This window comes from Lycorma delicatula, chromosome 11 (genome assembly GCF_047948215.1).
Source record: "Lycorma delicatula isolate Av1 chromosome 11, ASM4794821v1, whole genome shotgun sequence".
Taxonomy (NCBI): domain Eukaryota; kingdom Metazoa; phylum Arthropoda; class Insecta; order Hemiptera; family Fulgoridae; genus Lycorma; species Lycorma delicatula.
In genome coordinates this window covers 6729006-6744106 of record NC_134465.1, presented here as the reverse complement: position 1 = coordinate 6744106, position 15101 = coordinate 6729006, and the positions used below count along the sequence as shown (strand labels likewise).

The following is a 15101-nucleotide window of genomic DNA, read 5'->3' as shown; positions in this document are numbered from 1 at the left end:
TGTCAGGGTTAATAAATCTTTTAAAGATTGTATTTGTGCACAATACAATCAGCGGTTGACTGAAAACGATCATCCATTTATACAGAGTGGCAAAATTAAACGAGCATCAGAAACTATGAATGTAGAATGGATTTTGAAAGCTTGGTATGATTAGCTATTAGAAATTGTTAAGAAGTCATTTTTGAAGTGCTGCTTGTCAAATGCATCAGATGGTTCTGAAGACAATGTACTTTGGAACAACATTGATGTAAATGAATTCGACTCAGATGAAACTGACGATGATGACTCGACCACAACATAGAATGCTAACGACACATACTGTTTAGTCACGAAAAATTACTATTATAGTGACGAAATACCATATTTATAAAGCTAAATATGTACATTACATTTGAAGTACTACGATACAAAATATAGTATTAGGTGTTTTACTGCATATTTGGATTATTCCATAAATTGTTGTAATCATTTTTGAAAATAGGATGAACTTGGTGAAAAATACTTATATGACTTAATGTAATTTATAATAAATAAATTATACAGTATTTTAATATCTCTGTTGGATATTTTTAATTTTTTCCAGAAAATATCTACTAAATTTAGGATGCATCTTAAATTTGAAGGAATACTGTATATAAAACAGTATAATTCTTCTTTATGTTCAGTCAACATTACTTATATAGATGTCAGAATTCAATTCTCTACAAATTTTGTTGTAAAAATTATTTAATAAAAACCTTTGTTTTGTGGTACCTGTTTTTTGTGTTTTACAAAAATTTTCTCTAAAGTTTCTTAAAATACAGTCCCAGAACTTGTTTCTTTTTTCAGTTTTCAGGTCAAAAATCATATGAAAAAATTAAATTTATCTCATATTTTAAGTTCCAAAGAATTTCAGGTGTATTTATTTTACCCTTAGAATGGAAATCAGGGGAAAAGTTTTTCGCAAACTATAACTCAAAAAATGTTTGTTTTGTTTAGACTCACTTGTAGAGCATGTTCTGAAATTCTTTCGATTACTTCATGTGACACTCTGTATAATGTGTATAGATATATGAAATAAGTTTAAAAAGTAAAAACTTAAGCAATCAATAAACCTTCGTTTTCTCTATTAATTCTAAATCAATTATGATTAAACTTTTATTATTTTTAAAGTAAATCCTCACTCCCAAATTAGTTTCAAAGGAATGAATTATCTTACCTGTTATAGGAAGTAAAGTGAAAAAGAAAATCAGTCATTTTTTCACAAATAAATATACAGTGAGATGGAGTAGTATTAATTAGTAAGTAGTTTATGATAGTTCATTCTAGATCTAACATTCATTCTAGTTCATAACATTCTAACTCTCCGGGTTGGTCTAATGGTGAACATGTCTTTGCAAATCAGCTGATTTCGAAGTTGAGAGTTCTAAGGTTCAAATTAATAAAGGCAGTTAATTTTTTACAAATTTGAATACTAGATCGTGGATACTGGTCTTCTTTGGTGGTTAGTTTTCAATTAACCACACATCTCAGAAATGGTCGACCTGAGACTGTATAAGACTACACTTCTCTTACACTCATACATATCATTCTTATTCAACCTCTGAAGTAATATCTGACAGTGATTCCCGTAGGTTAAACAGGGGAAAAAAATCATAACATTCTAATCTCATATAAGACTATAATCAAGAGAGTACAATTTAAAATCTCAAGGATTATTATGCAAAAAAAACCTGCAAAAATAAATTAATATTTTTCAATTAGGAAGAAAACTTGTCTAGTTATTTTGATTACTTCAATAAAATTTTTGATTACTTAATTAAATTAAGACAGAAATGATACATTAAAAATATAAATAATAATTAAACATTTTATTTTATTCTTTTCTAGGTTTCATGGGGACATGTAAGTACATTTGCAAATAAGTTATTTCTAAAACTAAAAGCATGACTATAAAATACAGCATATTTATAAAAATACTTAACTTGTAACTGTATTTAGAAGTAAAGTGATCCTTATATTCAAAATTAAATATCAAATTTTTACTTCAAAAATAAAGAAATAAAGGATGAAGTCATATGACACATTGATTGCCAAACAATTTTATGCAATTAATTATAGGCTGATGAATTTAATATAATTCAGTTTTTGATGAATTTATTATTACAGTCATCATTTTCGAAGTAATTATAATTTCAACATTTCTTCATCACAAGGTAAAGAATCGACAAACTGGAAAATCCTTTATCGAGAAAAACAGATAAAAATTAAATTGTACGGAAAACTAATTGTTGAAATAAAAATAATTTGGAATTTCACTAGACAACTAGAAGCTGTAGTAACATTTATGATCATGAAACATAGCCACTTTTTTGTAAGAATAAAAGAAGACTTGAAAAAAAAATATCTGAAACCTCAAACCTGAAAATTTTGTTGGTAAAATAAATAAATTAGGTGAACATTAAATATTCTTCTTTTCTATAATTCAAACCATCATATATCATAAATTATGATTAGGTTGTAAATTAGGTTGATCGTGAAAATGACTTAAGCATTCTTTATTTAAGCTTTCTAATTTACTGATTATTTTAAGAATGTTTAATAGAAATTGGGAAGCTTGGCTTTATCTGACAGTAACTTCAACTGCTAGGCTTATTGTGTACCTACCAAGTAAAAATTCTGAATCCCTTAATCACCTAAGCCTTCCTTACTGGGTAACGCAAAGGGATTCACCAGCTCTTCAGATCCCACATTCTCATCATGAAGAGCATCAAACCTACACCCCGTAGAACTGATATTGTAGAAGAAGATATAGCAAATGAGTGTACCGAGAAGAATAATTTATCCTCAGAAGAACTACAATATGAGGTAAATAACTTCACAAGGTTTATTATACCTTGTGAAGTCTGTTTCCCGTCTGCTTTAACCAGCAAGGACCTGCCTTGATTATCCCTCACGATATCAGTATTTCTTTATCAAAATGGCAGCAACACATTATTAAGCAACAATTTTTTAACGACCAAGTTTTATTCAGCAACAATAGTTTTTATTCCTCAAGGAATTAAACAGTTCCTCACCATCGAAATAAGTACAGGATTCCTAAAGAAATAGCATTATTCATTCCCAGTATGTGTTGCATCTGGAAGAATCCTACTGAATTACACACTATTCTATCAACCTCACACAAAATTAAAAAAATAAATAAATAAAAAGATTTAATATCAACTTAATGATAATGTTTTTTTTTTTTTAACTGCAATACTATTTTTGGATTTATGATTATAATTTATAGTCCCTTTTTCTTATTACACGACAGATTTTACAGGATAATTTTAATAAACTGGACTATAGGTTCTACAATGGTGAAGTATTTTCCAATAAATTCTTATGAATGAGTGCGTTGAAATACGGTCAGTGACCGCATTCTAGGATTGTATCTGAATTAGCCACAATAGGGTAGTTGTATAATAGGCAGGAGTAGAAATGCAATAATGAATTATAACTGACAACAGCACACTCAAAGATTTTTATAAAATTGTTTTAGAATAGGTAGTAATTTTTTATTTCTTTGTTCTGGTAACTTCAAATTAAGTAGTAGTGTCATTAATTAATATGACTTATTTAATGTAAATCATTGAAAAGACTTTACTGTATTACAAAATGTTTATAGAATTAAAAAGTTAAACCATTAAAAAAAAAATTAAAATATAAAATCAACAGCATTAGAAAAAAAGATGATATCAATTTTAATGGTATAATTTTCTCCCAGTAAGGAGGTAGATAGATAATGGAAATTGTTATGATTATTTTGCTTTTCAGTAACCTTGAAGCAACTTCATAAAATATATATATACTGCATGTTTGATTACTTTTCATAAAAATGATTTTTTTAGAATATAGAAGAAAAAGAATCAAAAGTAAAATTAGAATCTAGAATTTATTTTCAAAAAACATGCAGAAGTGATCAGATTTCAGTACTCAAACAATAATACTGGTTAGAAAATGTAAAAAATTTTAAATTAGTATTGAAAATAATACTTTGAAGTATAGAATGAAATAAAATTTTTATGTTTGATTTTGTTCAACCCCTGCTCATTGTTAAATTTGAAGTTTTTTCTTCAGGTGGAAATCTTTTTTATCCCTACTTATCGCCTGTGAAATTTACCTCTCCGCCTTCTGGTGTACTGAAAGGGATTTTTTATGTTACAGGCAAATAGTGTTTATTTATTTTCATGAATATTTAGATCAACGTTGATGAAAATAATGCTTTTGGAAATACCTTCTTTTTCAGATAACTGTAGAAGATTGTGTAATACAGTAGGGAATTGGTAGGTGTAAAGTAATGAAACATGTAAACAATTAAATCCATAATCCATAATTGATCCATAATTAATAAAAATGTTCCTTTATTATTTATTTGCACCATACATTTCTTATAAATTTATTATTATTATTAATGGTAGCAAGGCTTTGCCAGTAAGACACTTGCCATGAACTACATTTCCAAAGAAATTAAGTGTACCAACTCTGTATTACTGCCAGAACTTTCTTAACACAGTAAAAAATAATCATACTTCCGAAGATCTTTGCAAAATCATGATAGTGCTTCCTCAAAGGTGGTATATATTCAAGGCGATGTATTTAGTAGTCTTTAGACACAAACTTCATATAAGACATTACCCAAGAAAACGGACAGATTACAAAACATAAATACATTTGGAGTGGTCATTGTCCAAAAATGAAAAATAGGATTTTCCTTAAGTGATCATCACAACCCGATCTGATAAGCAAGTTCAAGAGAGACCATAGGTTTATAAATTTGCATTAATAACTATTAATTAGCAATCAAACCTTATGTAGAATATTTACACAAATTATTACTGTGTTCATTATATGCTCACTTGAAAACTACAATTCTAACTGAAATAATTTATAAACAGATTCATAGTCTACACGTAGAAAAATTACTCTCTTTTTCACAAGTACATTGGTTCTGTTATTGCCTATACATCTTGGTGACATCTAATGGAATTCCTAGCTTTTTGTGGTCAGATAGATTGGTAAGGCTTTATGATATTCCGAACTGTTCACAGTTAAACAGATATAAGCTCAGTGCTTTACATGGTATCAAACTACCAACAAAGATGGAAATTTGTTTGCTTCTGAAGTCTGTTTCACTACAATGATTAATAAATCATTACAATGACATAAATTTTATGCTGGAAAGATATAGCATACCTACCAATGGAAAGTTCTTTAATAAGTACATATTCCAGCCAGAATTATTATTATTAGTCTATACCCAGTTCAGAGTCATTATAATATTAAAGAGATTTAAACATTTAACCTGCAATAATACTTCTAAGTGTCATATGGGAAAAGACTAGGTTGAAACAAATAATCATTTAACAAAAGAAATAGTTTACTTTATATCCAAGAGAAATTACAATCTGGGAAGTTTACTGTGTAATTTACTTGACTGATAGTTATACCCATTTTAATTTTTAATTGTTGAACATCTTTACTAATGTTGAAATGAAAAACATTATTCTGAAAGCTTTATTTCATGCAGTACTAAGATTATGTTCCCTAGGCTATAGGTTGAACACCTGTAATCTAAAATAATAGAAGTTTTAACGCATTATTTATATTAATACTTCTATTTCTGCATACAGAATAATGATATTATTTAATTAAAATCAAGCTTATGTTACAGAGAAGAATTTATAAATTAATTATTTATGATTATTATATACAATTAAAAAATGAATTTATGAAATTAATGATTGATTTTTTTTCACAGAAATTTATGGCCATAACACATCATAGGGTAAGTATTAATATTATTTTTAACCAATTAAATTTTAATTATATTATTGAAAGAAAAATATTGTTCAAGTTTCATATCTAAACAGAAATGCACTCAGAAATTCACAAAACAGAAATTCACAAAATGCTTCTTCAAATACCTTACTATAAAACTTTTTTTTACTAAATGCTTCCTTAGGCAATCTTTTTTCTTAACTACTCTTACCATGATATGTTCACTTTTGCAATCTTTTATTAACATAGTATATAAACAGCTCTGATGATTTACTCATTCAATTCTTTGTTCTTCTTGTCTCATATTCTTATTGCTTATATTTTGCTATCATTAATTTTCATGACATATTCAATCATAATATCCTCTAATTTTATCTTCTAAAAAAACAGCCATTTGCAAACCTTTTATAATTTATTCTCTTTCCTCCAACACTGATTCCTTCATCTTCTTCTGAAGTATTTTTCATACGTCTTCAATGAACATACTTAATAAGATTAGCAATACGCAGCACCCTTATCTTACTCCCATTCCTATATCAAATCACTAAGTATGAACATCCTTTACTTTCATAGCTATTTTCTAATTTTGGTAAAATTTTGTTATTATTAATGTTCTGCGTTTCCAATGTCTTAGGAATTTTAGTATTTCCATTAGTTTATCCTATCTGAAACAATCAAATCTTTTTCCATGCCTATAAAACAAACTTATATTATTCCTTTACCTCTTACTATACACCTCTTACCAATAACTTTTGTTAGCTCTATCAGAATCCAGATGTTCAGAATTGTGAACAAAAAGCTAAGCAAACAAGTAAAAACTTAAATTCACAAAACTCCAACCCTATGCAAAGGCATGGCTATAAAACAACATTGTGAGCTATTTGAACAAAATTGTTAAAAATTTAACCTCTGTCCCTTGATAAATATTGTAAACTTTCTGGTAAATATTGTAAATATTTACAATATATTGTAAATGTATTATATATTATATATTATATTATTGTAAATATTTATTTATTGTAAATATTGAAACATTCAGGTAATGTTTCAATTAGAAAAAACCTGTAATTTTCAAATTAATTTTAGGTTGAGCTGTATAACTCCCTAGCTTTCTGATAAAAGTAGAAAATTCTTCACATTTTGTTGACGTCTTATTTAAAGTAAAAAAACAATTAAGCGCTTTATTTTTGGGCAGATATGTCTGTTTAGCTAAATAACACTCTTCAATAAATCCAGTGGTGAAGCAGCAATACACGTCACTTAACAATAGATGGCAGTCCTGCCTTTTTCAAGTAATCTTATAAGTATCATACCACAAAAATCGCAAAAAAAAATTGTAACTTGACTGGTCGCTGAAGATGGAACAGTTTTCACTTTTTTTTATGCACTTTCACCTACTCACATTCACTTTTGGATGCTATTTGATATCATATAATGGCAAATCCATATTTCATATACTGTTATAAAGCACTGAAAAAGTCAAGAGGAATAACATTTAAATAAGTCGTAACACCTTGGGAAGTGATGTTCAGTTGATTGTGGTTTTTATTGACTGTTAACGATGTCACACTTATTGAGCAGAAAGTTTTTTCATACCCAAAACACCATGTAAAGTATAGTAGACATGATTTGTTGAGATGTTTGTAATGTCAGCAAATTCTTGAACTAGAGTTGGCAATCATTATGTATAGCTTTTGGATTTCTGTGATAATTTGACAATTTCATCGGTCATTAATGGTTTTGGAGAGTCCTGACCAATCATCACATACTCAAAATAAGCAGCCCACATTTTTACCAACAAAAACAAAGGGAACAAATCCTTTAAAATGGAGTCCCACTGGGATTAAACAAAGTACTTTATAACAGAGTACTTTTAAAACAAAGTACTTTATAACAGAGTACTTTTAAAACAAAGTACTTTATAACAGATAAAACTTCAATTTTATCCATTTATCAGAAAATGTCAAAACTTGTTTGCTTTACTCTATCCACCTTACAGCACACCATTTAAAGCATCATACTTGACAAATATATGCCATTTGGTCATAATTACTCCATTCCTAAGTCAGGCCAAATAATAATTTTAAGTTTTTTTAAAATTTAAATTGTGATGCTGTACTTGATATCGAAAATGTAGTCATTAAATAAAACTATAACCATACAAACACAATGATTTAAGTAAATCATTTAAGAAACATCCAATTTTAACAGTAAAGTAATGATGTAACACATTAAGTTATGTAAAATGTGGTATTATCCAATATTTCTGTTATGTACGAGTTGTAGTGTGAACACATCTTCTTGTCTGAAGATCTGTTGACTTTCATAGAGAAAATGGAGGTAGTTAAAGTAATAAGTATAAGAATGCCTTATCAGCATTATCCCAACACGGATTTACAAAGTTGTTAATATCATCTTACAAAAGATATTATTTATAATAAAATTCATAATTGTTTTTGTAATAACTACTTTTCTTTAATTTTTCTTTTACAGCATGTATCTTCAACCTACACACATATACATGGGCATCACTGTCATCCGTTCCATCATTATCATCGACATGCACATCACCATCTTCACCACCATCACCATCTTCATGCTCACCTACCACACTACCCCTGTCACCCAGTTTCACCTATGATGCATCCATTCTAACACGTAAGTAACTTTATTTAGTATATTGTTCCAATATGCTATAATATAATATAATAATTCTATTATATACTGTATAATATAAATTATTATATTGTGTAATATATATTTATCGTATAATATATTACACAATACATATAATATTTAAAGTAAAATCAAGAAAAAGTGCCTGGTGTAAATCAACAACAGTATTTACCGTAGTAATCTGTAAAAGTAATCACTTTTCAGCTAATAGTTAAATTCTATTAAAATTGATATAAAAACTTAATAGTATTATATCTATGTAATGAAAAGTAGTTACTTGCTCTGAACATCTTGGAATTCACTTGGTGACTTAACAAATCACAGCACAATAGAAATTAATTAAATTATACCAAATCTTGAACAACAAACGATGGCTTTAAAACATATCACATCTGTATAAATTCATAAAAAAAAATTCTGAAATTACTATTGTCATATTTGAACCACCGCACTAAATTTTTCAGAAATGCAAGTTATTTCTCTCCTGTAGGACACTATTTTATGGTCGAAATATTACACGTGCTAAGTAGTTTCAAGTTGACCTACCTAAAAAAATTATAATTATAAATCAGATTACTTTTTCTTTTTCTAGTAGGGAAGTTTTCCAAACAACTTTAATTTAGTGAATTTCATACGAATATATTAAAAATGCAACAAAAGTGAGAAGAAAATTTTTATTTGAATTCATGCTGATGAGCAATTATTGTTGTAAAGCTAGGCAATATTGTTTGTATACAAATAACAGATGTTGCTTTAACATAGGCCACCGGCGTAACTTGACGATTGCAGACTACCATGCACGGGCAGTATAGTGTACATTCTACTAATACCGTCCCATATCATCACAAATGAGACATATGTCACGGTTATAAATGTAAATGAAACTAAACCACAAACTGTTATAAATTACAATTCATTATAAACTTACAATCTAACTATTGAAAGAAAATCAGAATAAATTAATTAAAATGTAATTGTAATTTGTACTTTACAAACTTTTAAGTTTATTAATTTTTACTCTACAAATAATTATGAAATATAAAAAATCATTAGAAAAAATACATAAATTACTATAACATGTTAAATAACGGTGAATCTGTTATTTAATTACTTCAGTGTTTTAATTATTCAAAAAATCTAATTTAGACACTCAAATAGGTTAAATATTTCATTAACATTTGAATTAGGTTAACTCAAACTTACCGATTTGTGTTGTGCATTCAAATTTTACGAAACCATTTCTTCAACTCCAGATAGTATCTCTGATAGAACCTCATCTTCAGTATCGCTCGCCGTTTCATCAGTAGAAGTTTCACCATTTAGCCTGATGATTAGTTTGTCAACTTCACTATTCATAGCACATTCTTTAATTCTTTACACCAGTAGTCGTTTTCAATTTCAATAACTTTCTCGCAAAATTTTAACCACGTACTAGCATCAGTAGAAGAAATTTTTTGTTTGACGAGGGCAATAATATTTGCTGCTTTAAAAGTTAAATTTCAATCTCCCATCCACTCTTTCGTTATTCCCCAAATTTGTTCTATTGGATTTACATCCGGGTGATACAGGGGCAGTCTAAAAACTTATGACCCTCCGCATCTAAAATGCTATTGAGAGAATAAATTACAACCAGATTTGATACTTATATTTACTGAAGTAACTCTCTTTTAATAATCGGTTTATCGAAGGAAATATTCTGTATCTTTAGACATTCCTGCTTTAACTGATCTCATACTTGGATTTTTTCTAATTTGCAACAACGGTGTGGGGCGTTATGGAGAATTACTACACAATTTGGTTTCAATTTTCCCAAAAGTTTTTCAGAAACCATAAGTTGTTCGAAGTTCCTGTGGTTCATATTATCGTGGTAGTCACCTCTTTTTGAGCTAGCGGTGTATGTCAATAAGGTATTTGGAACAAACCCGTCTTTCCCTTCGGCATGAATTATGACAACTCTTTCGTCTTTGGAAATCGGTAGATGAAGTCCCTCACTGATGCCATCTTCCCACAATTTAGCGGTTGTGTGAGAAGTTTAAACTTAACTTTCATCTAAATATATGATCGGGTCTATTTCCTTCCTGAAATTTCTTAATGGTTTTCAAATAAAAAATTCTCTTCATAGCAATATCATGTTTCTCTGTCAAGAATTTATTTTTTACTTTGCTTTTAATTAAAAGATTCATTGTTAAAGAAAAAATGTCACTAAAAATAAATTATATTGTTTCATGTGAATACGCTAACACTATTAGGGCCTATGACAAAAAGAAACTACAATCTGTTTTCAAAACCCATGCATAATATACTTTACAATCAGTAAAAAGTTATAATTCTTAAAAAGATGTCACATAAATTTAAATAAAAAGCATATAAATAAATTTATTGAACTTGCCTTGTTACAGTTCAGAAGATTGTGATCCTACTGTCATAAAAGAGCATGCTAAATACTTATTATTTATTGTTTGTTATACGTTTTAGTTGTTTGTAAAACCACTTATTACACCTACTGTAATAAGTGCCGGATATCATAAATTGTAGTTTAAACATAACTTTAAATGCAAATGTAAATACAGTAATTAGACGATGATATCATTGTAATATTATTTTTTGTAATAACAATGTTTGTGGAACGCACATATAACAGCTCTTCAACCCCTCGTGCAGTCAACTCACCATCACAGTGACAATCGTCAACTTATAGCACAGACCCTATACACGTTCTTCTAGCACATTTTTGTTACTAAGTCCTGGTATCAAGTACCCATCGCCAGTATAACTTAGGTTTACATCTTTTGTAATACTTGACATCTAATCTTTCTGGCTTAGGATGTAAGCTCCAGGCAAACCACACCAATAATTTGGCACGTAACTCTCCAACTTCAGAAGATATGAAGGTTTTCCTCTAGAGATATAAAATCTTTTATTTGATATAATCGAATATAAGGTCCTGAGAAAGACAGTTCATTAGCCTCATCTACTCTAATGGGTATTTCCTTTTTCACCAGCCATTATCCTTTCCTTATCCTTGATCCCTCTTCCTCATTATCAGTTTTGTGCACGAAAGTCTGACCCTCCAAAGTTTTCAATGCCAAGGATGCCAAGACTTGAAGAGTATCCCTACCAGTGATTCTCTCCAGCCTGTTGACTGACTCAGGGATTCTGTTTCCTGTCTAGGCTGACATAAATCTAATAAGTAAATTATGAAGCAATTAATACCAGGTCCTCTGATATTGAACAGGATCATGAACAGTCAACAGATCAAGTCGCTTTTACCTTTGACAAAACGCTCCACTGCATCCTCTTACATTGATGAATAAACATCTTTATCAAATTAAGCCCATGATAGATGTCCTGAATAAAGATTTGTTTTTTTTCATAGGCTCTCAGACCCCAACAGTCACTAAAGAATGCCATACAGTATGTTCTGAACCAATCACAGAGCCTTCTGCAGCCTATTTAGTCAGGCAGTTTCAATACACACTTATATTCAAGGGTCCTGTACAAGATGAACTTTATTGTAAACACTTTATTAAAGTCCATAATATAATCTCAAACAAGACTTTATTAATCTAAGAATCCTTTTGGAGCATTCAAAGCAGCTTGTATCTATCTGATAAGGTGTAGATATTCTTATTTATGTGTCCTGAGCTTCATTTTGATATACTGATGACAATGAATGCAGGAGTTTAATTTTAATACTTGCCAACATCTGTCTTCAATCCTATTTCCTTTCTGAAAGCCATCAGTGCAGCACACAAGTAATCTCTATTGTGGTGAGGTGACACCACTTCTTAACTACATCCTGTTTAAGAGAACTTACCACCTTGATTAGAATTATATTCTATAGGCATATCACCTAGAGTGTAATAGAAATCTTATTTAGACCAACCCCTGAAATTTCTTAAATATTTGCCAACCAACCTGGAACTAAGATCTCCCTTATATGCGATGGAATCTAGAATAATGTGACATAAAATGGACAGGAACCACACATCAGCACATATATTTCATATATACCTAATTTTATATTTTCACTATAATAAATAAAAAATAGTGACTTTTTCTGTTTTTAGTTTACCTCTATGTTTACGATCACTGTGTACTTCCTAAGTTTAATTTTTAATTTGTTAATATGAAAGAGCATGACAAAAAGTTAAATTCAGAAAAAACAAAATTCTATTTTCAAATGTGGGAAAATATATTTCATTTGAAATGTAATAATTAAAAAAATTAAAGAAAGTATTACAACCTATATGGTAAACACCTTTAGAAATGGTTACCATACCTTACGTTAGTTTAGAGCTCCATCCCTTTGTTTTGATGAAATTATTATTTCTCACTAATTACATTATGAAAGGATAAACACACAATTCAAGCCCTCTTAACAAAACTAATTTTTTATGAGTTACTTTCCGAGGATGCATTTAAATAAAAATTAAAGCAAATAAAATTTGAACAGTCCTTCATATGAATATATTTTTGAAAATTTGAATTGTCTCATGAAATTTAATATTAATCTTCCCAAGGAGTAATAATATCTATCTATCATGGAGTAATATAGAAATAAAAGAAATCGAGCGAATATTTTTACACCCAATGATACTCAAGGAAACAAGCATAAAATCTGACACTTTTTAACCTTCTCCATCAAGAAAACTGAATTACAATAAATGGCTGGAAATTATCAATTAAGATAACAAGTTTTCAATCTATAAGACATAGATTTAATCCAGCAACTCTGATACAGACTATTCACAATTGATTACAAGAATCCTTATCCTACCACAAGGTTTTAATGAAGTTAATACCTTCATCCTGACCTGCAATTTTACAGATTAATTATTCATAGTATATTTAAAATTTAACAAAAAAAATTATGAATAAAATTATTAAACTGCAGATAGAAGTAGCTAACACTTTTTCCTCCAATTCCCACTTCAATCATTTCATTTATCCAGACCCCTACTGGTGGAATGATTTATAATTTTGGAGGACACTTTCACACACCAAAAAACGAGGAAGAATTTTTCTAAAAGAAGCCTAATCTTTTTCTTGGGGGGCTCTTTTTATTATTGGAGGAAAAAAGTATTTTAACAATAATTATTTGACTTAGCGCAAATTTATTACTCTCATCCTGGAAAATATCCCCATATCTCCAAAGGAACTATAAGTGGGATAAGATGGTCATCCAATGATTATGACCTATAGAGTCAGGATGATAACGCAAAAGTGTTTTTTGCCCTCAAATAAAGAAGATTACCTTGAGCGCAGTTCCTTGCAGTTACTCAATTCATTGCTTATTTTTCTCATTTTAGTACAATGCAATTCTTAACAATAAATTATATTTGTTTTTTGTCTATTTTTTGTGAGCTTATATTTTTCAAAGATTGATTTTTACACTACCTTTTTTCTTCCTCTTGAAGATAAAGTCCTTCATAATTCTATAGGCATTTATTTTTCAGCTCTTCCATAATAATATTCTTTTTACACATATAGTTGAGGAATCATATTTCTGGGTTTCAACCGACAATAAACCCCTATTTGCTCTTAAAAATAAAATCCTTAAATATATAAGAAACAGACTTATAGTATTACCACCCTACAAATTTCTTTTAATCTTGGTATTTGTACAATTTGGTGAAGTAGCTTTATCTGTAGCTCTCCAACAAGCTCTTTTTTTCTACCATAATATACACAAAATGGGGAATTATGTGTGTATGTGATATACAGCCTGATTGATATCCTCTTCCTACACATAAAACTACATGGTTCAATTTTAGAAAGACATTTTTATTAAATGAATACATGTTCCCTAATAGTAATTTCACAGTAATGATCAGCCTAAAAACTGAATAGACAGATTTCAAGTTGTAATTTGGGCTTACTAATTTGGGTTTTGAAGCCATCACACTCTCAAATAAAATATATAATAATTTAGTTAAATAAATATAATTGTCTTCTTTTTTTTTACAGAAATTCAGCCAGTGGATGAAATCCTTGAAATTAAAAGATTAAAAACAAAATAAAATAATATTTACTAAAAATAAAAAAAAAATTAAATACATATTATTATGCCAATAAAACATATAAACTTCATTAAATGAGTAAAAATTAATTATAAAATTCTTTCCTTAAACTACCTCCTACATTCATTGTTAAAATATAAATGGAATTGTAATTATTACTCTACTTACATTTCATATACTTTATTCACATTAAGAGCTGTCAATTATGTCACTCAACTTTCGTGATAACTGCACAAATCTTAAAATTTAACAATTCCCTGTCTGATATACTTTTTTCATTATCTTCATTATTTTTTTTTTTATTTTCTTACTTAAAAAATAAATAAATAAAATAAAATACTGAATTTATAGACTAATTTGTTAAACAAATAAAAAATTATAAATATCCTAAACTTAAAGTGGCATATAGAAAATCATTGTACGCGACCTGACGTAAGATATAAATTATTGACGTACTTATTCTCAAGTAAACAAGTAACCTATTCAAGACTCATGAAGGAAAGTTAAGGAACAAAATAATTTCTTTACAGAGTCAAATAAACAAACCCATGGCTTGGTCTAGTGGTGAATGTGTCTTTCCAAATCAGCTGATTTGGAAGT

The 15101-nt window shown here is 28.7% G+C and overlaps 1 protein-coding gene across 1 annotated transcript in view; it reads left to right on the top strand.

Annotated features, from left to right (window-relative positions):
• The window catches only part of LOC142332186 (uncharacterized), a 49567-nt gene extending 34996 nt beyond the window's left edge, over positions 1 to 14571 (top strand). The window contains exons 11-14 of the mRNA XM_075378471.1: positions 1870 to 1884; positions 5783 to 5809; positions 8296 to 8460; positions 14449 to 14571. Of these exons, the coding sequence (XP_075234586.1) occupies positions 1870 to 1884; positions 5783 to 5809; positions 8296 to 8457 (204 nt within the window). The 3' untranslated portion in view covers positions 8458 to 8460; positions 14449 to 14571. The remainder of the gene's footprint in view (positions 1 to 1869; positions 1885 to 5782; positions 5810 to 8295; positions 8461 to 14448) is intronic.
• The last annotated feature ends 530 nt before the right edge of the window (positions 14572 to 15101 follow it).